The 27,841-nt window shown below is 40.8% G+C and overlaps 2 protein-coding genes and 1 pseudogene across 18 annotated transcripts in view; 2 read left to right on the forward strand and 1 right to left on the reverse strand.

Annotated features, from left to right (window-relative positions):
* LOC132363090 (olfactory receptor 7D4-like) overlaps positions 1 to 3,145 on the forward strand; it is a 90,633-nt gene extending 87,488 nt beyond the window's left edge. For 15 of the 17 annotated variants that reach the window (XM_059918493.1, XM_059918500.1, XM_059918499.1 and 12 more), the window contains one exon: positions 811 to 3,145. In XM_059918493.1, coding sequence (XP_059774476.1) covers positions 827 to 1,801 — 975 coding nt within the window. In that variant the 5' untranslated portion in view covers positions 811 to 826 and the 3' untranslated portion in view covers positions 1,802 to 3,145. The remainder of the gene's footprint in view (positions 1 to 810) is intronic. The other 2 variants (XM_059918497.1, XM_059918502.1) reach the window with 1 other exon arrangement.
* Positions 1 to 27,841, reverse strand: part of LOC132363092 (olfactory receptor 7D4-like) — a 70,487-nt gene that overhangs the window by 35,478 nt on the left and 7,168 nt on the right. The window lies entirely within an intron of this gene.
* LOC132363093 (olfactory receptor 7D4-like) lies at positions 17,146 to 18,103 on the forward strand (annotated as a pseudogene).

Consider the following 27,841-nt stretch of genomic DNA (forward strand, 5'->3'; position numbering starts at 1 on the left):
TTGAGGAACTAGGATCCCAAAGTCTGCATGGTGTCGGGAACCAGCTGCAAGCTGACACAGTTCTTGCAGCTTAAAGCATGGCAAAGTCCTGCTTAATTCCTGACAGGACCTGAAAGAGTTATTAGAGAAGATATGAGTCTTGGCCCGTGAGGTTGCTTGCGGTTTCTCTACCTATAGTTTGTCCTTGGCATGCTTCGGTAGTCACAGTCTGTTCTCACGCATGTTTATATCCTGGTTCGCAGAATGTTTTGTACTATAACTTCAACATTAAGGAGATACTGTCTGATGATTCTGTCTGGTGATTTTAACAAAAACATGTATTGTCTACTGCAATATATAAAAAGAGGTTTGGTAGGAAATAAAGTGTGTGTGTGCTTGTACACCACCCTCCTGACCCCGTCTCTTCTTAATCCCCTCACCTGCTGTCAGGACTTGTTCCTCAGTCTTACAGTGACTGACAGCATGGGGCAGCCAAAAAAAAAAAAAAAAAAAAGAATGTATATACATATATATATGTATGTATAACTGAATCACTTGGCTGTACAGCAGAAATTAACACAGTACTGTATATCAACTATACTCCAATAACAAAAAAAAATTAGAACCAGTGAGTAGGAGATAAAAATATTTTTTCTGCTAAATAAATACATGTAAAATGGAAATGGTCTACCATTTGGCTGAGTGAATCACTGTCATTGGAAGGACTAATAGAAGGTGAAGGATATCGACCTAAAGGTGGAATCGTAAGTGATGACTAGCTGAGGTGCCGTTTGGCTGTTCACTGAACGTTGCTTTTGCCTCCTTCCCCAGCAGACGCACCATCCACATGGGAGCAGGAAACCACACGGGAGTATCACAGTTCCTCCTCCTGGGCCTCTCGGACGATCCTGAGCTGCAGCCCCTCCTCTTTGGACTGTTCCTGTCCATGTACCTGGTCACTGTGCTGGGGAATCTGCTCATCATCCTGGCCGTCAGCTCGGACTCCCACCTCCACACCCCCATGTACTTCTTCCTCGCCAACCTCTCCTTTGTTGACATCTGTTTCGTCTCCACCACCATCCCAAGGATGCTGGTGAACATCCAGACACAGAGCAAAGGCATCTCCTACATAGGGTGCCTCACTCAGGTGTATTTTTTTATCATTTTTGCTGTAATGGATAGTTTTCTCCTGACTGTGATGGCCTATGACCGGTTTGTGGCCATCTGCCATCCCCTGCACTACACGGTCATCATAAACCCCCGCTTCTGTGGCCTCCTGGTTCTGATGTGTTGGTTCATCACTTTCTGGGTTGCCCTGCTTCATATTCTACTGCTGAGGCGGCTGACCTTCTGTACTGGCACTGAAATTCCACATTTCTTCTGTGAACTGGCTCAGATTCTCAAGGTGGCCTGCTCTGACACCCTCATCAATAACATCTTCTTGTTTGTGGCCACTGCCCTGCTGGGTGTGTTTCCCCTCACTGGAATCCTCTTCTCTTACTCTCGAATTGTCTCCTCTTTAATGAGAATCTCCTCTGCAGCGGGAAAATATAAAGCATTTTCCACCTGTGGGTCTCACCTCTCTGTGGTTTCCTTGTTCTATGGGACAGGCGTGGGAATCTCTCTCACTTCTGCTGTGACCCATTCTCCCCAGAGAAGCTCCATCGCCTCAGTCATGTACACCGTGCTCACCCCCATGCTAAACCCCTTCATCTACAGCCTGAGGAACAAGGATGTGAAGGGGGCCCTGGGAAGGCTCCTCAGCCGAGGTGCCCCTTGTCTGCGATGGTCCACAGACCTCAGAACTAAGTGGACATTGTGAGGCTCAAAGACAAATGTTGTGAATTTAAATGTCTTGAGTCTTTTTTGACCCTAAAAGACATGCTTCATTTCTTCTGTTCTCAAAGCACCTATGACTTTTATTTGTTTTTGTATTAGTTTCTCCTCAACACCCTCCTCAGTAATTCATTTTTAACTTTTGCTTCCTATTTGCAGACCATACATTTCTATCTTGGGCCAGCTTTCTTATAGGCATTCTTGCAATTTCCAACATTACATCTGAAGCACTTATATTAAATGTGGCATGATTTCCCACCACAGTTATCCTCTCAAATATCGATATTCTTCACCTAATTTGCTTGTGTGTGTGTTTTTCTCTGGAAGCAATGGAATGAAAATCATGCAGTAGTCATAACCAAACTGCTTCACATACCAAGACTGTTCTTATTGTTTTATGTGTATATTTTATGTAATCTTGACAACATTTTTAAAGGTATTTCTCTCATTTACCCCATTTTTCAAAGAGACTGAGATTGGGATGGACTCTGACCTGGAAACCTGACATTGAGCCCACATTCCCAACTTTGCTGTCATGCTTTTCCTGAAAAGAGTGATGTGATTTTCAACTTCAACAGTGGGAACTTAGGTTTGAAAGCTAGTTTGTTCAGGAGATTCATAGTAATATATTGCATCGGGTAACTGAGATATTGCTTCATTCTTTGCCTTCCTTCCTCCTTCCTTCTTTCCCTTCCTCTTTCCTTTGTTTTATTGGACATTTATTTCCCATCATCACTGCAGTTTTAAGATATACCCCAAGATCCTAAAACATCTAATAATGAATACAATAGAATAAAACTTCTTGCTCACATGGATTATTCTGGGGGCAGGGCACTCTTTGGAGGTGCCAGCAGGAGTGGTAGTCACACACCTGTGGAGTGTTTTCAGAACTTAGTCCACTTTTTGAGAATATTGATACAATTGAGTCTGCAGTGAAGGATGGAATGGTTGAAGCTGTCAGCACTTCCCCTACATTCCCTGGGATCCCTTCACCATCCCCACCAGCCTGACTGCCACTGTCAGCACCAGGTGGAACCTACTTTTCCCAACGCGTGACGGCAGACCTGACGGAGAATTATGCCCCACAAGGGACAGTTATTGATGGACAGGTGTGGGGTGTACCATCTTCTTCACCCCTTAGCTGGAATAATTCTGAAGTTTGGATTTTGTGCCATTTTCCCTAACTTCCCTACAGGATGAAAACTCTGCTCACTCCTGTGGGAGCTGACTTAAGCTTTATTGGATGTATTTTCTGCCCTGTATCTCTTCCCTTTTCTCTAACCCATGTTCCATGGTCCTTGTTCCTTCAAATAAACAGCTTGCATGTGAATCCTTGGCTCAGCATCTGCTTCTGGGGAACCAAAGCTGAGACACGTGATAAAGACTGTGAAGAGTATCCAAACAATACCATGAATGGAACTAAGGACTTTGAGGGGCAAAAACAGCAAAAACAAAATAAAACAGGTAGTGGGTATGTACTAAGATCTTCAAATTACTGGAAAATTATAATTTCTTAGTGAAGAAAAACATATTCAGTGGGGCTTTAATTTAATATGATTCCACTAAGTTTAATCTATAATGTATTTATTGTCTATACAAACTCAGTTGGGGACCAAAGAGGTAAACATGATTGCAATATAGAGTGGTTAACCATAAAAATACTGGTGTGTAATAAGGCATGCTGAAAACAAAGGTAAAACTTGTCATCTCACATTGAATAATTACAGAGAAAAACTTTTTAAAATTTATGTAACAGATTTATTGATGGATCATGTATATATCATGAAATTCAGCCCTTGAAAGCATAAGATCAACAGTTTTGCTAAATTTATAGTTATGCAATCTTCAGCACAATCCAGTTTTAGAACATTTCTGTCACCCCAGGAAAGTTCTCTTGTGCCCATTTGCAGGTAGTATCAACTGCGACCTCAGTCCTAGGCAACCATTTATCTGCTTCTGTCTCTATTAACTGACCTTCTTTAGCTATTTTATAAAAATGGAATCATACAATGTATGATCTTTCATATCTGGCTTCTTTCAATTAGCACAATGATATTGTAGGGTTATTCATGTGGAAAACGTACATCAGTATGTTATTCCTTATAACTGCAGAATGGTATTCAAATGTATGGATGTACCACATTTTGTTTATCCATTTACCAAATGATAGACATTTCGATATTTCCAGTTTGGGGTTAATATGAATAATGCTATTATGAATGTTTGCATATGAGTCTCTGTGCTAAAATGTGCTTTTATATCTTTTGGATAGATATCTCAGAGTAATTGATGGATCATATGGTAAATTTATATTTAATGTCTAAGAAAACACCAAACTGGTTTTCAAAGTGGCTGTGCTATTTTACAGTCCCACCAGCAATGAACGAAGGTTTCAGTTTTTCCACATTTTCACCAACACTTGAGATTCAGAAAAAAATCTTCTAATGGAGGGGTGTAGTTGAGATTGGAGTAACAAAAAGTCAGTAGAATTTAACTGGATAATGGGTTTTGGTAGGAAGCAGAGAGGATAGGAGATTGGGAACTAGAGGAAGAAGAAACCACACACACACTTGCATGGGGAAATTCAAGAATAAAGCATTTCAGGAGGTTATATGGAACTTATGACTGAGTTATAAGTTACTGAAGTAGGCATAGATATGTAGATGGATGCCAGACTATTTAGAGTCTAGTTTGACATATTAAGGATTCTAAAAACAATTGAGCACAAGGGCCATGCTATAATCATGGGCATAATGTGAGGATTTTAGTATTGCTATGAGCGGGGGAAACTGGAGGCAGAGTGAAGAGTCAGGAGGCTGCTGAAGTAGTTCAGGGAAAGATGATGGGGACCTGACCAAGCCAGTGGCAATAAGACAGGTAGATTTTTTTTTGCATTTTTTTGCTTTAGAGTTTTCCAATGGTATAAGCATACCACAGTTTGTCCATTATTCTGTTAATCTTCATTTGAATTGTTTCCAGCTTAGGATTCTTTCAGATAATACTGGAATGAAAAGTTTTTACTTTTATCTTGATACACATGTGCAGGCATATGTATAAATTTTAAACTGTTTTCCAATGAACTCCCCAACCAACAGCATATGCACATCCTCACCAACTTTATCTTCAGAACCTTCATCAATTAGTTCACTATGTCACAGCTAGTTCACTGGGACAAAGAAGTTGCAAATACACACGGTAATAAGGAAATTGCCACATCACATGGACACTTCAGTGCTTTGTGGCAACCTACATTGCCAGGGGAACCTTCTCATCATTTACCTATGGAGTGATCCTAGTCCCCTAATACATCAGTGTCTATAAGGAGTCAAACAGGACTGGTTACTATGGATGAACCTTTAGGGAATAAGAGGCCTCCTTTGAGTAGGAAAAGGTATCTCAAAACCACTATATGTTTATGAAGATAAGCATTTGCTCAGATTATAATAACAAAGTGAATTTTCATGGAGAAGCTATTTTTCAGTGCTCAGCCACTGATTCTTTTTTTCTTTTAATTAATTTTTTATTTTATTTTATTTATTTTTGGCTGTGTTGGGTCTTCGTTGCTGCGCGTGGTCTCTCCCTAGTTGCGGTGAGCGGGGGCTACTCTTTGTTGTGGTGCGCGGGCTTCTCATTGCGGTGGCTTCTCTTGTTGCAGAGCATGGGCTCTAGCCGCGCGGGCTTCAGTAGTTGTGGATCACGGGGTCCAGAACACAAGCTCAGTAGTTGTGGCACACGGGCTTAGTTACTTCACAGCATGTGGGATCTTCCCAGACCCAGACCAGGGAAGCCCTCAGCCACTGATTCTAATTAAACTGTTGAATGAATTTGTTGTTCATGAATTAAAATACATTCATATTTTCTCTCAATTCACAGCATTTAAAAAGATACTACTTGTTGGGACTTCCCTGGAGGCGCAGTGGTTAAGAATCTGCTTGCCAATGCAGGGGACACGGGTGTGATCCCTGGTCCGGGAAGATCCCACATGCCGCGGAGCAACTAAGCCCGTGTGACACAACTACTGAGTCTGCGCTCTAGAGCCCGCAAGCCACAACTACTGAGCCCACGTGCCACAACTACTGAAGCCCATGTGCCTAGAGCCCATACTCCACAAGAGAAGCCACCGCAATGAGAAGCCTGTGCACCGCAATGAAAAGTAGCCCCTGCTTGCCGCAACTAGAGACAGCCCGCGCACAGCAACAAAAACACAATGCAGCCAAAAATAAATAAAAAATTTTTTAAAAAGATACTACTTGTTTTTCCTGTCAGTTGTACATTGAAGATTAGATTCCTCCCTCAGCATTTTTCCCAATCAAGTAAAATGCCTGCACTGTCAAATCTGGGAGTAACCCTTCATGCACTCCCCTCTGTCACCCTAGAAATGTAATCAACCAAATACAGAACGCTTTCCCTACCTCCTACTCCCCTCACGTCCAACATGGATAATTCCTACACCTTGTCTTTTTATGACTTAAATATCATTCTTTTCTTACCTTCAACTACTCTCACATAAAGATAGAGAAAATAATATGGTCCTCTACTTTAGCTCTAGAACCCTAACACATTTTAATAATACATTTATTAATAATACATTTATTTTCTTGGAAAGGTGGTTGCCTCCTCCAGTAGTTTACAAGTTCCCTAAGAACAGCCCTGGGTTGAATGTTTTCACTAAGTGCTACTCAAGCATGCATTAATTGGGGGGTATATCCTCTAGGAAATAAATAGGTGAAGGAAATGCCCAGATTCTTTCATTTTCTCCTACAAAAACTCTCAAATCATTTCATCATTTTCTTTCTGTAACAACTGTGACATCTATATAACCATGATTCTGTTTTAAAACATGTAACACAGGATTCTATCTTGTCTCCATGACTTCACTCTCATCTTTCCAAAAGTCCTTTCCCAAAGTAGGAGTTATTGGGTTCTATTTCAGTTGTAAATGATGTCAAATCACTTTCCTGCTTAAAATGTTTCAGAAGTTTCCTTGGCCTTTGAGTATTGTCCAGGGTACCTCATTCCCGGTCCTGTCCCAGCTCTCCACTCTAACTCCCCCGACTCTCCCTTCTTCTTCTGCCAAACCTCTTTCTCAGTTTAAAAAATAAAAACAATAAGCTCCCAACTATGCAGTATTTTGCTCATGAAGTTCCTGTCACCTGTAATTTTCTCCCCAACCTACAAATCCTCACCCTAGTTCAATGACCTGACTGTGTAAATCCTACTCATGCTTTATTTCACAGTTTAAATATCAATTCCTGGGCTTCCCTGGTGGTGCAGTGGTTGAGGGTCTGCCTGCTAATGCAGGAGACACGGGTTCGAGCCCTGGTCTGGGAGGATCCCACATGCCGCGGAGCAGCTGGGCCCGTGAGCCACAACTGCTGAGCCTGCGCGTCTGGAGCCTGTGCTCCGCAACAAGAGAGGCCGCGACGGTGAGAGGCCCGCGCACCGCGATGAAGAGTGGCCTCCGCTCGCCGCAACTGGAGAAAGCCCTCGCACGAAACGAAGACCCAACACAGCCAAAAATAAATTAAATAAATAAATAAAGTAGCTATTAATTAACAAAAAAAAAAAAAAAAAAAAAAAAAATCAATTCCTCCCAGTACATAGTACCACCTCCTAGTAAGACACTCTATGTCCATATTACAAAACTGCCAGTTTTCATTTTCAATCGGAACTCCTAGATAGACACAGTAAACCCCATGGTAGCAGTACTATGTCTCTTTTCATGGCCATTGCTTTCCTGTCCCTGGCACACAGCCTAACTCATTAAAGGAATTCAATGACCATTTGTGGATTGCCAGACAATTTGCCATTCTCCACAAAAATGTTCCAGTACAGTACACACAAAAAGAGGAACACAAAAAACAGAATTACAACATAAAAATCAAATAAGGCTCACATAAAATGTCTGGGCATAATATAATAGAAACCAAAACACTGTACTTCTGGAAAAATATTTGTGATATTTTTACTCACGATGAAATTGGATAGGATATTCTTTTTGAAAACAAATGCCTTGAAGTTAAAAGCAAAAGGTTTTCCTTATGTTTCTCCATAATAAATTTTAGACATGCTTTTAAAAAGTTGATGAGCAACAGAAAAACAGCAAAAGACCTATGGAAGGGAATTTGTAGTATCCAGCAAAAGTATATTTGCCCTTAGACCTAGAAAAACAACCTGAGAAGCTCACCCTGAAAATACACCCCTACAAATGTGAAACAAGATATACACAAGTTTACTCACTGCAAGTTATTAACAGATGCTAAGTCAATTGTTAGAAAGGTTGTTGAGGAACAAGATATTCTGTGCATCAATATATCATCCCACAATATTTTTTCCTCAAACAGAAAACTATATTTAAAACAGACTGCTCTAGTGATCACTACCTTCAGCAAGTAATGAAACTTAGCATCACAAATCAAAGGATGGCATACATTTATATCTTCCTAACAGAATGCAATTTGATGGACACATCACCCTCAACATATCCTGAACTTATCTTGGAGCCTCTACACCGGGAGTTGGCACCCTTTGGTCACAGGCCTGTTTTTGTAAATAAAGTTTCTCTGGAACACAGCTATGCCCATGGCAGCTCACCCAGTACAAAGGCAAAGCTGAGTAATTCCACACCTATCTGGACCTTTTCAGATAAAAGGTTTGCCAACCTCTGCTCTGGATCCAATTGCCATTTCACAGGAAATATTGATTTAAGACATGGAGGAGACATTTAAACACAGCCTGAAAATAAAATGTGAACTATCAAAATGTGTGACTTTCTAAAAGACTGGGTGTGACTCTTCAAAAAGTCAATATACTGAACAATATGAACTGATCTGGTATAAAAAAGACTAAAACACATAACAATTGCTACATATAAACCTTGATTGGGTCGTAAATCCCAAAACAACCAAAATCATATTTTGGAACAACACAAAAAAGTTTAGTTTTTACACAGAGTAGACAATAGATTATGTTATTTTTAATTTTTGTGAGCAAAATAGTATTGTGGTTTTAGTAGGACAATATCCTTATCTTTAAAAGATGCATTACCAAGTATTTAAAGGTTAAGTATCATGTATGCAATTTATTTTCAACTTACTGACTCTCAAATAGTTCACCATAAAATGCATTTATTTATTTGAGAGAGCAAACATGCAAAATGCTAAATAAAAATAAGTGTATCTACTATAGTGAACATTCATTGTACTAGATGTTTAGATTTTCTTTAGGTGAAAGATTTTACGAAAAAAAAAAAAAAAAAGGTGTGTTGGGGACACATGTACTCCAAACATCCTGTTAATGGTAATCTCAATTATTTTAGAACCAGTGTCATAAATCCTCCCATCATTTTCTCCTTGAGGACCCTGTTTTAACTCTGTGCGCGTGTACCGATCTAAGTTCAGCCATCTAAGATCCTTGCTTTTCTTTAGGTGAAAGACTTGTGGTCTACATACACTTATATTAATATACAGAAATTAGCACACCATGGATACCCAAGAAAGCATCTCATCTTTCTACCTGTATGTACTGTTCAAAAATAAAGAACATGCAAAGATGAAAACAAATTCTCAAATGAAACTTTGCATAAGGGGAGGCACTTTTCTTTTCTTTGCATAAGAAAAGAGTAGCCCCCACTCACTGCAACTAGAGAAAGCCCGTGTGCAGCAAGGAAGACCCAACGCAGCCATAAAGAAATATATAAATAAACAAATAAAATTAAAAAACAAAAATAGAAAAGAGGAGGCCCTGTGAGCCAATTTCCCTTGCCAGCCAAAGAATGTTGCTCACCATCTGGTTCTACTAAGATTGACTCAGTGCCACCACAGTGGCTGACCTTCGCACATCCTGAAAGGAATTCAGATGTGTTCTGAATGAGGCACTCTGTGCTCTGGGAAAACTGGCAGATCATGCCTTCAGATAGTTAGATATTTTCAGAAGAAAATTTTATGAACCCCAATTCTTGCATTCTCCTATACTTAGAAACACACTAAAACCATTAACTAAAGTATCTGTTCCTCCTGACTAGCAGAAACCTTGCACCACGATGCTTGATTATGTGAAATAAAATCCTTATTTATGGCAAGACAAGGAAAATTTAGCCATAAAAAACTCTTCTATGCCCTTTGGCCTCCCCTCTCCCCCCACTGTGTATTGTGTACCCACATTATGCATTGACCAAACCTCCCCCATCCACAGGAATACATGCTCAACCATAAACAGCAACATTGTCCTAGCATCAAGACAACTTAAAAGGTTAACCCTTAACCCTTCTTAAGCTTGTAAAGGGTCACATGATCCACCACGATGGCGCTTCAATCTGGATTATGTAAACTGTCAATAATGCACCACTGAGGGACTCCCTGGCGATCCAGTGATTAAGACTACGCGCTTCAAGCGCAGGGGACGTGGGTTCCATCCCTGGGAACTAAGATCCTGCATGCTGCGAGGCGCGGCGGGGAAAAAGTCATTTAATGTAAAGCCCTTTGTCTCAAAAAACTTATATAAACTGAGTCTTGACTTCTAAAAGGCGAAACACTTCTCAGACCGTTCTGAGATGCTCTTCCGGGGTTGTAATCCTCAAATTTGGCTTGAATAAAATTTTCCAATTCTTTCTTAGATTGACTGATTAATTTTTCGTGGACAATTATACATAGCCTTCTCCAAAACCACATATATACTAACATCCCCCCTTACCTCTCCAGAACCATTTCTCAGAGCCATCTCAGAGGCTGACTCCTGGGCAACAGTCCTCACTAACACACTCAATAAACTCAACTCACAACTCTTGCATTTTCAAGTGGACACCCTCATACGCACACGAACACGGCAGGATCACTACCTTCATGACAACCAGAAGGCGCAGGGGCCTGAGCAACCCGGCTGGAACAGCGGATATTCATGTCCTCATGGACTAAAGTCACAGGCTTCCGAACAGGGAAGCACGTGCAAGACAAAACCCGTAGACGTCCCTTGCCGCACCTACGACCTCGCTGAAGGCGGGGGCTCAGGTCCGGGCGAACGTGAGAGAAGGGGCCAGGTCTGCCTAAGGAGACCGCTCTGAAAGCCCGAGCCAAACCTGTCCTTTAATGCGCTCCGTACATCCCAGAGCACTCCCTTAACGCGGGCCTCACCAAGGACACGCTGCAACGCACGACGACCAAAGCGACTCCCTCCTCGAGGCGCGCAACCGCGGGACAGAAGACTGCCGCGCACCAGTGACGCACTTCCGCTTCCTACCTCGGTCGTGGCGGGGCGGGGCTCTGAGGTTGGGGCTGTCAGCCAAGTTCCACCATTGCAGGAGGAAACTTGTCATTTCTCCCCACGTTGCGGTTGAGGGGCCTGGGGTCGATTCGGGATCGGGGCCGGGCGCAGGAACAGGCCCAGCGGACAAAGTTGAGGCTGGACCTAGGCCTGTGGGCGGGGCTACGGCCAGAGGGCGGGGTCCACAACCGGAAGTGGTGTGGGAGGCGGTGCAAGGCCCAGCGCCAGGATTAGAGGTTAGAAGAAGAGGATGGGGCTGCGTACTCACCGCTCAGGATGCTCCTCAAGGGCTTTTCTACCTGCTTGTCCTCAACTTCCTGGAGCCCTTAGAATGATCCTTACATATTGATAAGCCTGACAATCCATGAGATGGTCTATCTCCTCCGTTCAGTCCTGTATTTAACCTTTATTTCCCCGTATTACTTGTTATTTACATTGGATACCGCGCTAAACTCTAATCATGGATTTCTGTTAGTATTCATAGTGACATTTTTCTGCAACCTTTGTATTTATCTTCTTCAAGTGTGTATTTCTGTTTTTTATTTTCCCGATCTTACCATACCGTACAGAGCCTCCCATACTAAGTTGAGAAACAGCACTGATACCAGGCGTTCTTCACTCATTCAGGAATTGTTCTAAATTTTCTCCAAAATCATGTTTGCTGTATATTTCAGTGGGTGGCCCCAGAGGAGTTTATAAAGGTCTTTTGAAATCTTGTTTCCTAGCACATTTTACTAAAATTGTTTATGTGCATTATCAAATGTATTTTATGCATCTATTAAATTGATAATTATTTTGCTACGTTAATGTTTCATTTATTGCAAACAAGATATTCACTTTTTATGTAGCCAAAGGACTCTTTTCTTTTTAAAAATAATTTCTGGGTTTCCTACTAGCCTTAAAAATTCCCTTCCAACTCTAGGTTACATAGATTTCTTAATTTTCTTCTAAAATTGAATATTTTTACTGACATTGTCTTTTTTTGGCTGCGTTAGGTCTTCATTGCTGCGCAGGGGCGTGGGCTTTCTCTCGTTGTGGCGTTGTGGCGATGGGGGGTATTCTTCATTGTGGTGCACAGGCTTCTCATTGCAGTGGCTTCTCTTGTTGCAGAACACAGGCTCTAGGCGTGTGGGCTTCAGTAGTTGCGGCCTGTGGGCTCAGTAGTTGTGGCTCATAGGCTCTAGAGCGCAGGCTCAGTAGTTGTGGCGCACGGGCTTAGTTGTTCTGCGGCATGTGTGATCTTCTCAGACCAGGGATCGAACCCGTGTCCCCTGCATTGGCAGGCGGATTCTTAACCACTGCACCTCCAGTGAAGTCCCTGACATTTTAACCTTTAATCCTCAAAGAATGTATTTTGGCATGTGGTGTGGGGTAGTGGATCCAATTATTTTTTTCCTCCAGAAAGAGAGCCAATTGTTTAGTGATAATCTATCCTTGACATAGGAATTTGAAATTCTACCTTTATTAAACAATAAATTCCTATATATACTTATATCAGGCTTTAGAGTCTTCTATGCCAGAAATATTTACTTATGTCTGTATCAGACTCTTTAGATAGCAATAGATTTATGTTATTTGAAAATTTAGTTGTAAAAATATAATGGAATTTTGGTTCAATTATAAAGTACCCTTTAGTTACACCATTTTCCTACACACTTAACATCCACATTGCCATGATTCCACTTTCTGTCTCTATACATTTGCCTTTTCTAGACATTTCTTGTAAATCAAATCATAAAATCTTTCATCAGTATAATTTTTTCACGTAGTATGTTTTTCAAGACTCATATGTGTTGTCGCACATGATTTCTTTCAATTGTAGAATGATATTCCATAGTATGAATATGTTATGTTTTATTTATTCATCAGTTGATGAATGTTTGGGTTGTTTCCACTTCGTGCATATTATGAGTAATGGTGCTATGAAAATTCATGTATGTCCTTTTGTTCAGACATATTTTAATTTCTCTTGGGGATTGTTATTAGGGTTATCCAGAGAAACAGAACAAATATATATACATATACATATATATATATACACACACACATATACACATATGTAGATACATATATATGTATGTGTATATATATATATATATATATATATATATATATATATATTTGTTGTATATATCTATTATTATCTACCAGGGAAGGAAGGAAAACCCAACCAATTAAAGTAATCGTTATCGTTTTGATTCCTTTATTGATGACTGGTGCTAAATCCCACCAAACCCTTCTGAGGTGCATCGTGATATGTGTCTCAGAACTTGCCACTCAGTAGATGAAGAGACATCAGCTCATGCTTTCTATGGGCCAGAGGTGGTCCTAAAGAAATTAGCATCCCCACATTTCTGAGTTGCGCACTTCTGAATATATACCAGATTCCCTCAGATGTCCCATAGTGTGGTATCAGAGAAGCTTCAGGGCAGGAAGCAGGGGGTATTTGGCATGGGTGTGTGGGAAGGTGCTGTCCAGCTGGAGCTGGGCAAAGCGTATCACTGCTTCCATTGAAATAATTACAGCAGGGACTTCCCCGGTGGCACAGCGGTTAAGACTCCATACTCCCAATGCAGGGGGCCTGGGTTCAATCCCTGGTCTGGGAACTAGATCCCACATGCATGCTGCAACTAAGAGTTCGAATGCCACAACTAAAGAGCCTATGTGCCACACCTAAGGAGCTGGTGAGCTGCAACTAAGGAGCCCGCCTGCCACAACTAAGACCCAGAGCAACCAAATAAATAAATAAATAATATTTTTTAAATTGTTGGAAAAAAAGAAGAAATTACAGCAGATCTGGCTCAAGGAAAAGATGACGCAAGAGGATTTTTAATTGGTGCCTGTATTAGTTTGCTGGGGCTGCCATAACAAAATACCAGACTGGGTGACTTCAACAATAGAAATGTATTTTCTCACAATCGTGAAGGCTGGAAGTTCAATATCAAGGTCTCGGCAGGGTTGGTTTCCTCTCAGGTGTGTCTCCTTGAAGATGGACATCCCCTTGCTGCCTCTGCACATGGTCATCCCTCTGTGCAGGTGTGCCCTGATCTCTCTGTTTCCTAATCTCCTCTTCTTATAAGAACACCAGTGAAATTGGATTAGGGCCCACCCTAACGACCTCATGTTAAATTAATTACCTCTTTAAAGGCACTGTCTCTGAATACAGTCACATTATGAGGCACCGGGATTAGGACATCAACACAGGAATTTTGAGTGAACACAATTCAGCCCATAATAGTACCCAAGATATGTAATATACCCTTCTGTAACTATTCCCTTTTGTTAATCGTACCGAAAACATGCTGAAAAAGAGGAACCTGATGCTGTCTTGACCATAGGGTTTTTTTCCCCTTTATATTCCTTTACACTACTATTAGATCTGGAATTTTTCCTTACAGACAAAAATTACCTAATATTTACATGTCATTAAAAGGTATGTGGAAAACAAGACATTCTGAGATTAACAGATGGATTACATCCATTATACAAATTTTTGGTAGTTACAAATGTTCAATTTGTGTAGGTGAAGTTTAATATCAGGCAAAGACTAGGAAAGAGAGAGAAAAATTGGAACATTTCTCTGCTTCCAAGTTCTTTTTTTTTTTCTATTTTTTCGTTTCTTTTTCTTCCAGATGATGAAACCAGTTTATTTCAAATGCTAATAATAGCAATGGTTTGATTCACTGACTCGTGCCTTTAAATATTTATTAACTGTTTTCTTCTGGGTATGGGTATGAGATTTGGAACAAAGTAAAGGCCCAAAATTCATAGAGTGTACATTCTATTGGTAGACAGTAATATATAAATAAGTGGTAAACCTAGACTTTGTGATAAATGCTAATAAAAAAGTAAAGACTAATTAGGAAAATTATTTTAATATAACTTTATTATTACTTAACCATCTAGAACAATTCCACGTGTGGATCTGTTCACCTTCCCTACGGTGTTACTGTCTCTGATATAAAGTGGTTGAGGAAAAGAAAGGAAGAAAAAAATGTAGGTTTGTTCTTGGAAAGGTTTGGTTGGATATGCCTGTGAAACAGCCCACTAATTTCCACTTGGCAGTGACATGTGTTGGTCTGGTGTTCTGTCTTAATGTCAGTAATGGTAGAGAGAATTGGATTTTTATAGAGAAGCAGGTCAGAAAGACAAGATTATGCTTAGCTGAGCCTTACTCATGATGCTTCAGTTCTTGGTTTGGCCCTCACTTCCTAAGGAAAGGCCTTCCCAACTCCTGACCCCCCATGCATCACAGATAAGCTCTCATGGGACACTGTCCATGTTGTTACAGATCACAATCCAAACAGCCATCAGGATTCACTGTAGCCGAATCCTGTGTTGTGTTGCCCACTTCTCTCTTCAGAATTAAAGGCTTATTTTTCCAAGCATATGACAGCCCTGAGCCTTCTCTTTGAGAACTGTCCTCGGCTAAAGGAAGCTGCCTCACCCAAGGTCACACCACTCAGATCTCTAGCTGTGGGAGCATAACTGACCACCATCTGTATCCACCACTGTGCCCTGAGATTGCTCTTGCTGCCAGCCATTGACTGAGCACAGCAGAGTACCAGTGTCCACTGCCATGGTCATACAATTACATTGATCACTAGGGTCAATTACCCTTGCCTGAAGGTGACTCCTGTTCTTAGCATAAAGAACTTGAAATGTTCATGCAGTAGAATTGGTTGAAGTTCAATGGCGGGAATCCCCTGGTGGTCCAGTGGTTAGGACTCGGAGCTTTCACTGCCACGGAGCCAGGCTCAATCCCTGGTCAGGGAACTATGATTCCACAAGCCGGCAGCACGACCATTCCACAAGCTGGCAACACGGCCAAAAAAAAAAAAAATGTTCAATGGGACTTTCGCCATGTCTCTGGAACTGTTATCTTTTTAGGTGTCCAGGCCTCCAAACCTGCAGAGGCCAGAAGTGTGTAGGCTTGGACCACAAACTCCCCACATGACTAACTGGGAGTGATATTACAAGGGTTCACTTCTGCTTCCAACCCTTGATTTCTGCAACCATGTCCTATAAACTGGAGATACAGCACATTATGATTGTTGTTGGTTTAGAGTGTACAGTGCATCCTATGAATTATGTATCCAGAAATTCCTGTGTATTCAAATGCTTGCACTAAACAACATCGTTCTGCTTGAAGTTAAATGTGTTCCCATAACTTCCATTGAATCTTAGGTTTAACCCTCTCATATTAGATACTCCCTTTAGGCTATGTTTTACCTCTGTCCTCCCCTTCCTTGACAAACTTTACAGATCATTTATATTTGCCACATGTATTTCCTCAATACACACTCTTCAATCCAATCTACCTGGTTAAGTGCTGCCCCTGCCCCTCTATTTAGAGGTAATAAATGGAGCCCTCCATAATATCTACAAAGGCTTCCATGTTTTGGTTCTTGTAGAAATTAAACATTCCTTAGGGGATACCTTGTCACTTTTAAAGTCAAACCAAAGAAGGAAGAATTTCTCCTTGGAGAATATACCTTCTTCCCCCATTGCTGCCTCCACACACACAGCGTTGGCTGAAATGTTTCCATTTTCTTTTCCTTGTACCTCAAGGGAGCTGAGTTGTTTGGAGAGAGGAAAGTCAATACAACAATTTATTTAATGAGGAGCCCTGAGAATTCAACCCTTGAGATGATAACAACATGTCCCTGTTGTCCCTTCACTATAATTCTGTGACCCCTGCCTCAGTTGAAACACAAATGGGTTTCCTCTAGATAGACCGCAGAGAAGAGAAAGCTTCAGTGATGACCATCAGGGACCGTGTCCCAGTAAAGGCTGGTGGAGTAAGAAGGAAAAGAGGAGAGAGGGTGGGTACTGGGCTTTACCTCTAGAATAGTGGGACTGGGACAGTTCCATATGTATTTAGTCTATGACAGTGAGGTCTGTAGTTTTCAGATACTTTAGTTTCTACTGAACCCAGTTCTGTTTCTTTCTCTCATTTTGTGGAATCTGGACCCTCTCTCCAAAGACTTATTTCCCAGAGAATCACTACCTCTTCTCCAATCTTTCCCACAATCGGCTGTTAGCTGAACCTTGCTTTTGCCTCCTTCCCCAGCAGACGCACCATCCACATGGGAGCAGGAAACCACACGGGAGTATCACAGTTCCTCCTCCTGGGCCTCTCGGACGATCCTGAGCTGCAGCCCCTCCTCTTTGGACTGTTCCTGTCCATGTACCTGGTCACTGTGCTGGGGAATCTGCTCATCATCCTGGCCGTCAGCTCGGACTCCCACCTCCACACCCCCATGTACTTCTTCCTCGCCAACCTCTCCTTTGTTAACATCTGTTTCGTCTCCACCACTGTCCCAAAGGTGCTGGTGAACATCCAGGCACAGAGCAAGGACATCTCCTACACAGGATGCTTCACTCAGATGTATTTTTTTAAATGATTTTTGCTGGAATGGATGGTTTTCTTCAGACTGTGATGGCCTATGACCGGTTTGTGGCCATCTGCCTCCCCCTGCACTACATGGTCATCATGAACCCACGCCTCTGTGGCCTCCTGGTTCTGATGTGTTGGTTCATCATTTTCTGGGTTGCCCTGGTTCATATTCTGTTGAGGCGGCTGATCTTCTGTACTGGCACTGAAATTCCACATTTATTGTGTGAACTGACTCAGATTCTCAAGGTGGCCTGCTCTGACACCCTCATCAATAACATCTTCTTGTTTGTGGCCACTGCCCTGCTGGGTGTGTTTCCCTCACTGGAATCCTCTTCTCTTACTCTCGAATTGTCTCCTCTTTAATGAGAATCTCCTCTGCAGCGGGAAAATATAAAGCATTTTCCACCTGTGGGTCTCACCTCTGTGTGGTCTCCTTGTTCTATGAGACAAGCCTGGGGATCTATCTCAGTACCGATGTGACTCATTCTTCCCAGAGAAGCTCCTTTGCCTCTGTAATGTACACTGTGGTCACCCTCATGCTGAACCCATTCATCTACTGCCTGAGGAACAAGGATGTATGTGAAAGGGGCCCTGGGAAGGCTCCTCAGCCGAGGTGCCCCTTGTCTGTGATGGGTCACTGGCCTCAGAACTAAGTGGACATTGTGAGGCTCAAAAACAAATGTTGTGAATTTAAATATGTTGGCTCTTTTTTGACCCTGAAAGACATGCTTCATTTCTTCTATTCTCAAAGCACCTATGACTTTGCTTTTATTTGTTTTTGTATTAGTTTCTCTTCAACACCCTCCTCAGTAATTCCTTTTTAACTTTTGTTTCCTATTTGCAGACCATACATTTCTATCTTGGGCCAGCTTTCTTACAGCCATTCCAGTGATTTCCGACATTAGATTTGTAGCATTTGTATCAAATGTGGCATGGTTTCCCCCTAAAATTATCCTCTCAAATGTTGATGTTCTTCACCTTAATTTGGTTGTGTTTGTCTTTCTCTGGAAAAAAATGGAATGAAAATCACACAATACTCATGACCAAACTGCTTCATATATCAAGTCTGTTCTTATTGTATTATGTGTATATTTTATGTAATCTTGACAACATTTTAAAAGGTATTTTCTCTCATTTACCCCATTTTTAAAAGAGAATGAGAATGGGATGGACGCTAACCTGGAAACCTGGCATTGAGCCCATGTTGCTAACTTTGCTATCACAGTTTTCCTGAAAACAGTGACGTGATTTTCAACTTTAAGAGTGGGAATTTTTTTTAATTGAACTTTTATTTTATATTAAAGTTGATTTACATTGTTATTTTAGTTTCAGATGTATAGCACTGATTCAGTTATACATATACATATATCCATTCTTTTTCAGATTCTTTTCCCATATAGGTTATTACGAAATATTGAGTAGAGTTCCCTATGCTATACAAGAGGTCCTTGTTGATTATATATATAGTACTGTGAATATGTAAATCCCAAACTCCTAATTTATCAATCCCCCATCTTTCCACTTTGTTTGGTAACCATAAATTTGTTTTTGAAGTCTGTGAATCTTTTTCTGTTTTGTAAATAAGTTCATTTGTGTCATTTTTTAAGGTTCCACATATAAGTGATATCATATGATACTGTCTTCCTCTGTCTGACTCACTTCACTCAGTATGACAATCTCTAGGCCCATCCATGTTGCTGTAAATATCGTTATCTCATTCTTTTTTAATGGCTGAGTAATATTCCATTGTATATATGTACCACATATTCTTTATCCATTCCTCTGTTGATGGACATTTAGGTGGGAATGTTTTGACAGCTAGTTTGTTCAGGTGATTCATAGTAATATATTGCATCAGATAACTCTGTTATATTGCTTCATTCTTTGCCTTCCTTCTTCTTCCCTTCCTCTTTCCTTTCCTTGTTTTATTGGACATTTATTTCCCATCATGGCAGTTTGAAGATACACCGAAGATCCTAAAACATCTAGTAATGAATACAACAGAATAAACCTTGTTTTGTAATGTGGTTTACTTTTGGGGAAGGGATGTCTCTGGAGGTGCCAGCAGGAATGATAGTTACACATTTCTGAAATGTATTCAGAACTTAGTCCACTTTTTGAGAAGAATATTGATAGAACTGAGTCTGCAGTGAAGGATGGCATGGTAGAAGTGGTCAATATTTCTCCTACATTCCCTGGGATCCCTTCACATCCCCACTGCACACCAGCCTGACTGCCACTGTCACCACCAGGTGGAACCTACTTTTCCCAACGCATGATGGTAGACGTGACATAGAATAATGCCCTACCAGGGACAGTTCTTGATGGACAGGTGTGGGGTGTACCATCTTCTTCACCCCTCAGCTGGAATAATTCTGAAGTTTGGATTTTGTGCCATTTTCCAGAATTTCCCTACAGGATGGAAACTCTGCTCACTCCTGCGGGAGCTGACTTAAGGTAAACTTTACTGGATGTGTTTTCTTCCCTGTATCACTTCTCCTCTCTCCAACCCACATACCATGGTCCTTGCTCCTTCCAATAAAGTACTTGCACGTGAATCCTTGGATCTGCTTCTGGGGAACCAAAGCTGAGACAGGTGATAAAGACTGTGAAGAGTATCCAAACAATACCATGAATGGAACTAAGGACTTTGGGGGCAAAAACAACAAAAACAAAATAAAACAAGTATCGGGTATGTACTAAGATCTTCAAAAGTACTGGAAAATCATAATTTTTTAGTGAGGAAAAACATATTCAGTGTGGCTTTAATTAAATTTGACTCTACTAAGTTTAATCCATAGTGTATTTATTGCCTACTTCATACAAACTCAACTGGGGACCAAAGAGGTAAACATGACTGAAATACAGAGTGGTAACCATAATAATATTGGTGTGTAATAAGGCATGCTGAAAACAAAGGTAAAACTTTTCAAATCACCTTGATTAAGTCCAGAAAAAAAATTTTTTTTAATTTATTTAACAGATTTATTGCAGGATCATTTATATACCATTCATTCAGCCATTGAAAGCGTAAGTTCAATAGTTTTGGTAAATTTATAGAGTTATGCAACCATCACCACAATCCACAGACCATTTCTATCACCCTAGAAAGTTCCCTCATGCCCATTTGCAGGTATTATCAACTGCCACCTCAGTCCTAGGTAACCACTTATCTGCTTCTTTCTCTCTATAAACTGGCCTTTTCTAGCTATTTTATATAAATGGAATCATACAATAGATGATCTATTGTATCTGGCTTCTTTCACTTAGCATAATGATTTGTCAGGGTTATTCATGTGGAAAACATACATCAGTATTTTGTTCCTTATAATTGCAGAATAGTATTCAAATGTATGGATGTACCACATTTTGTTTATCCATTTACCAATTGACAGCTATGTGGGTATTTCCAGTTTGGGGTTAATATGAATAATGTTATTATGAACGTTTGCATATGAGTCTCTGTGCCAAAATGTGCTTTTATTTCTTTGGGGTAGGTATTGCAGAGTAATTTAGTGGGTCGGTCATACAGTAAATTTGTATTTAATTTCTAAGAAAACGCCAAACTTGTTTTCCAAGTGGCTGCACCATTTTACATTCCCCCCAGCAATGAATGAAGGTTTCAGTTTTTTCACATTTTTGCCAACACTTAGGATTCAGAAAAACTTCTAATGGAGAATACACTTGACCAAGAGTAACAAATAATCAGTAGAAATTTAACTGGATAATGGGTTTGGGTAGAAAACAGGATAGGAGATTGGGAACTTGAGAAAGAAGAAACCACACACACACACATGCATGTGGAAATTCAAGTAAAGCATTTCAGTGAGATATTTGGAACTTATGTCTGACTTATTAGAAATAAGCATAGATATGAAGATGGAAGACAGACTATTGAGAGTCTAGTTTGACATATTAAGGATTCTAAAAGCAATTGAGCACAAGGGCCATGCTGTAATCATGGGCATAATATGAGGATTTTAGTATTGCTATAAGCGGGGGAAATTGGAGGCACAGTGAAGAGTTAGGAGGCTGTTGAAGTAGTTCAGGGAAAGATGATGGGGACCTGACCAAGCCAGTGGCAGTAAGACAGGTAGATTTTGGAAGAGAGGTGTATTAGTTTCTTGATGCTGCTGTAGCAAATTGCTATTAAGTCCAGTGGCTTAAAATAACAAGTTTATTATCTTACACTTCTGGAGGTCAGAATTCTACGAAGTATCAGCAACGGGCTTACTTCTGGACGCACTAGAGGGGAATCTCTTTCTTTGCCTTTTCCAAATTCTAGAGGCCCCCTGCAGTGCTTGGCTGGTGGTCCTTCCTCCATCTTAAAAGTAAAAATATAGCTTGAAATCTCTCTCTTACCCCACTGCCTTCCTCTTATAACTACACTTGTGATTACATTCAGCCCACCCAAATAATACAGGATAAATTTCCCATCTCAAAATCCTGAAGTTAATTACACCTGCAGAGTCCCTTCTGCCACCGAGGCCAACATGAATGAACCATGTCCTCTGGGCTGCATCTGGACCCCACCCCCCACTAGCGGACCCCTGGCCCATCCACAGCCATGCGGGAGGAATCCTACCATAACACTCTGCTTTACTGGTGGAGGGCTACAATGGGAGTTTGGATTTCCAGAAATTCGTGTCATCTGAGACCATCTAGGCATTTCCTCTCCCCAGTGCCTAGTCACTCTAGCAAAGACTGCAAGTCCTTTTGAGGACGGTTTGAGAGAAGATTTAGTATGGATTGTGGTGATAGTGCAAGGTCTTCCCTTTGAGGAAAAGGTTCTTTCTTATTGACGTATGCCTGGAAATTGGTTAGTGGGCTGTGATTTTCTACTGTGATGACACAAATCAGTCTTTGGATTTCCAGACTTGAGACATTGTTTCAATTATGAAGCGGGTCTGGAGGGCCATGTGACGACTACTCAGGACACGGGGGTCCGAGGTTAAATCTGCAGCCAGGGCTCCGGGAGCTCCTGGCCTCACACCCGTATGTAGACAATTATTGGAAATATTTTGGATATTAGAAGCTACCTTTTCAACTGTAATTTTTTGAGAGCTAAACACGTATCAGTTACATCTGAACAATATATAGTAACCAGAGAATTTTGAATACTCCATAAGGATTTAAATATCACCATTACCACTTACTATGTTGAAATGTTATGGATATGTTGGGTTAAATAAAATTTATTAAGAAAATGATCTCAGTTATTTCTTTTTGGTTTATTGTGGCTACTGAAAAAATTTTAAGTCTATATGTGGCTTACACAGTATAAACTGCAGCTGGGAATTATGAAGAAAAGAAAAATGAAATATTCAGTCAACATAGTTGACGTTCCCTTGAAGGAGCCTGGAGAAGCCTGGAGACCTGTATCTCCTTTTAAGTCCTTCTCTCTGGTTTTCTCCTTTAATCTCTCAGTAAATAATTATGTCCCTGTGCTGGAAACTGAGAAGACATGAGCACCGTATACAAAAAATGTACGAGGTCTAATTGCAAGGTAAGATACTAACAATAGAAAAAACTGGGTGTGGGGTACACTGGAATTTTCTGTACCGTCTACACGGTTTTTTTTTTTTTTTTTTTTGAAAATCTGAACTGTTCCGAAATTTAGAAGTTTATTTAAATATAAAAAGTGATACTGGGGACTTCCCTGGTGGTACAGTGGTTAAGAATCTGCCCTCCAATGCAGGGATGCGGGTTGGATCCCTGGCTGGGGAACGAAGATCCCACATGCTGCGGGGCAACTAAGCCTGCATGCTCTAGAGCCCGTGTGCCACACGTAGGGAGACGCCCACGTGTCACAAGGAAAGATTCCACATGCCGCAACGAACATCCCATGTGCTGTAACTAAGACACAATGCAGCCAACTAAATAAATTTAACAATATATTTATATTAAAAAATGTGATACTGTATGATTCCATTAATGTCAAATACAAAGACATAAAAGTCATCCTGTGCTATCAGAAGTCAGGAAAGTGCTTACCCTGGGAGGCATGTGTCTGGAAGGGTACACCAGAGGATATTGGGGTGGTGGTAACGTCCTGTGTCTTGATCTGTGTGTTGGTTACATGGGTGTGTTCCACTGTGAAAATGTATCAAGCTAAACACTCATGTGTACTTCCTGTATGTAATATTTTATTTCAATAAAAAGTTAAAAGTTAAAAAAACATGTACGCCGTCTAGACGATCTGATATGATGGTAGGAGGTAGATAATAAAGTAATGATTAATATACCAGTTCAAAAGTGATATGGGAAAAATGAAGCAGGCAAGAAAATAGGGAAGGTCCTACATATACACCCACAGTGGCATAAATATTCTGGGGCAGATAATGGCAGAAAAGGAAAATAAATATTGACTATTATACCTTGAACCAAAAAAGATTAGAAAAACAATGTCATGATTCCCCCCCCACCCAACACCCTCTAAATAAATTTTGCCCAAAACTCTCTAAATAAATTTTAAGTACTGGGTAACTTCAAGAAAGTCTTGGTTGGGAAAATTCAATTGAAACAGGTCTGTGCTCTCCCCATCACCTTTGCAAAGGGGAAATGCCAAGTCAGACTTTCTCCAACATCTATGTATTGTATGAGTCTCCCTGGATGTGTGTCTTCTCAGAGAACCACCACTGGGAATTATTTATCAGTTCTTCTGTTTTACTTTTATTCATTTATTCTTCAGATTTCCTTCATGTTCAACCATTTGATATCTTTTAACATTCTGTGGTTTTAAAGGTCAACTCTATTTGGTTAAAATCAATCACAGTCTTTGTTTTTTTAATTTTTTGATAAGAAGCGACTTATTACAATAGGACACTTGTGAGGCTTACAAGTGGGCAGGCAAGAGGGTGCCGTGCCCAATCACAGTCTAAAACTGAAGAGCAGCCTAAATGGTAATCTTCACAACAGTATTCGAATGACAAAGGTGGAAAGTTCCACAGTTCTTATGCATGAACAAAATCCACCATCATGATAACCCCACAGATGAGAAGCCTGAAGCCTGAAACCATATACATCAAGTCTATATTGTCCGGCATTAGGATCTGCTTTCTTTTGGACAGATTTTAAATGTCCTGGGCAGCATTATGTGTCTTTTGTTTACCAATGTTATTTTGTTAACCCTGCAGTCATATATGGTCACAGGTGAAAACCAGCTATCTATCTCATAGTAGAGATTCTACTTAATACCACATTCCTCAAACTGGGAAACCCTGTACTGAACAGGGCCAGAAATCTGTTTATTTTCCTGGTGACTGCATAGGATGTTTACTTTTTGTTGTTAAGATACAATTAGTGGGGCTTCCCTGGTGGTGCAGTGGTTGAGAATCCGTCTGCCAAGGCAGGGGACACGGGTTCGATCCCTGGTCCATGAAGATCCCACATGCTGTAGAGAAACTAAGCCTGTGCACCATAACTACTGAGCCTGCGTGCCACAACTACTGAAGCCCGTGTGCCTAGAGCCCGTGCTCTGCAACAAGAGAAGCCACTGCAATGAGAAGCCTGTGCACCGCAATGAAGAGTAGCCCCCGCTCGCCACAACTAGAGAAAGCCCGTGCACAGCAATGAAGACCCAATGCAGCCAAAAATAAATAAATAAATTTTTAAAAAGATACAATTAGTGTACAATGAAAAGCACATGTAAGCATTCAGGGAATGACTTTGGAAAACTGCACATACTTGAGTAATCACCAGCTGAAACAAGATACAGAACATAATTATCTTTCCTCCAAAGCCCTCCTGCCTGTTCTAGTCCATCCCCTCACCTTCATCCCCAGACAAGCACTTTCTGATTTGTAAGTTATTAGAGAGACAGTATTCAGTACACATATATTAAGCCTTCGCTCACTGTTTTCACATATATGGCTTAACTCATTTTTCTCTATTGTTTGCAGAAACATTATGGGGAGAAAGGTGATTAAGTCCCCCCGTGGAACTGTGTACTCTCTCTTTTTTTTTTAAATTTATTTTTAATTAATTATTTATTTTGGCTGCGTTGGGTCTTTGTTGTTGTGCATGGGCTTTATCTAGTTGCGGCGAGCGTGGGCTACTCTTCGTTGTGGTGCGTGGGCTTCTCATTGCGGTGGCTTCTCTTGTTGTGGAGCACAGGCTCTAGGCACGTGGGCTCAGTAATTGTGGCTCGCGGGCTCTAGAGCACAGGCTCAGTAGTTGTGGCACATGGGCTTAGGTGCTCCGTGGCATGTGGGATCTTTCCGGACCAGGGCTTGAACCTGTGTCCCCTGCACTGGCAGGCGGATTCTTAACCACTGCGTCAACAGGGGAGTCCCTGTGTATTATCTCTTCATCCTTTTATTTCTGTCAAACATTCCTTTATATATTTTACAGAAATATTTTAAGTGGAGACACATCTCAACTTTTCCTATTTTGAAGAACTGGAATCTTTTATCGATTATCTGTAGAAATGCTTTAAATTCTACATTGTCTGACATTAGGATCTGCCTTCTTTTGGAGAGTTTTTGCACATTGTGGGCATTTTATGTCTTTTGGTTACCAATGGCATAGTACCTTGCAGACAGCCTTGTTCACTGAAGGAATCCAGTGACTTGTGACTAACACAAAACTGCAATTCTTCTTACGATTGTTAAACGATACCTAGATATAGCAAAATCACTGGCTCTTACGTTGCTTGATGTAATACACAATCCCCCATGGGATATAATAAATATCCCTGTAGAGGCAAATGCAGGAAACAAAAACATAAATTTAAAGTGCTCTAGTGCTATAGACACTCTTACTACATCTTTACACCCAACTGACAAAATTTCTCTGTCAAAAGCTCCCATTTTGTAGTTTTCCCCAACATCCCTATGAATAACACACCTGTCAAGATAAGGTAAGATTTAAAAGTGAACGAGGATACATAGAGACTTAGCACAGTATCCAGCAATTTCCCCTTTGAGTTTCACCCAGAAGAACTGAAAGAACTTGGTAGTTCTATCCACATTCATGTTCATAGCAGCATTATTCACAGTAGCCAAAAGATGGAAGTCCCCTTAGTGTCCATTAATGGATGACTGGATAAACAAAATGTGGTATATATATCCAATGGGGTATTATTTAGCCTTAAAAAGAAATATTCTGTCACATGCAACACCATGCATGAAACTTGAAGGTATTCTACTATATGAAATAAGCCAGACACAAAAAGCCAAATACAGCTGTCCATCGGTATCTGCAGGGGACTGTTTACAGGACCTGCCAGGGACAACAAAATCTGGGGATGTTCAAGTCCAAGAGTCAGCCATCTGGATCCGAGGTTCTGCAACCATGGATTCAGCCAACCATGGATCATGTAGCACCGTACTATTTACTGAGGAAAATTCCAAGTATAAGTGGACCGGCGCATTTCAAACCCATGTTGTTCAAGGGCCAACTATACAGTTCCACATACACAAGGTAAGGTAACTAGAGGAATCTATTTCATAGAGACCGAGATGGAAAGTACGGTGGTGGTTACCAGGACTAGAGCAAGGGGCAACAGGAAGTTGTTATTTAATAAGTACCAAGCATCAATTTGGGATGATGAAAAACATCTGGAGATGGATGGTGGCAATAGTTGCATAACAATAAGAGTGTATTTGGGAATTCCCTGGTGGTTCAGTAGTTAGGACTCTGCTCTCTCACTGCCCAAGGCCCGGGTTCAATCCCTGCTTGGGGAACTAAGATCCTGTATGCCACATGGCGGCCAAAAAATAAAAAAATAAAAAAAAGAGTATAATTAATGCCACTGAACTGTATGCTTAAAATGGTTAAGACAGTAAATTTTACTTGATGTGTATTTACAGTAGTAGAAAACTGAGTAGAGGATTAGTAGTAGTATTTAATGGATCCTCCAAAGGTAATAGATCTGGGGAAAAAAAATTTTTAAACCAGTTTGGTTGGCAGTGCCTCTCTTAGAGACCCAGCTGTATAAAAACCTGCCCATAAAAGGACAGTAAAGTGCTACAGGTTCCTTTAGTAATATTAAATGTATATATATCAGCTGTTTATTTAAAATGGACATTTTAAATCAATTTGCAAATCAAAAGTCAGATATTTTAAAAAGGCTAGTATTTTTTTAAACTACTAAACTCAGACCCCAAATGGAGAAATGTAGAGTGTAAAAAAAGTGAATATAAAAAAACAAACTGTTTAGCTGTTATTTCAAAGACTAAACCACTGAACAAAACACCTAACACAAAACAGTATTTTTAAATGCCCACATGCAGTGTCACTCCTGTAGGCGGCCGGCACAGGGAGGTCAGTAGCCTCACAAGCACAGCTGCCTCAGCCATTCAGAAACAGGAACGCCCTGTTCCCAGGCAGGCACCAGAGGGTAGGCCAAATGCAGTGGGTCATGCA

Source organism: Balaenoptera ricei, chromosome 3, assembly GCF_028023285.1.
Source record: "Balaenoptera ricei isolate mBalRic1 chromosome 3, mBalRic1.hap2, whole genome shotgun sequence".
NCBI lineage: Eukaryota > Metazoa > Chordata > Mammalia > Artiodactyla > Balaenopteridae > Balaenoptera > Balaenoptera ricei.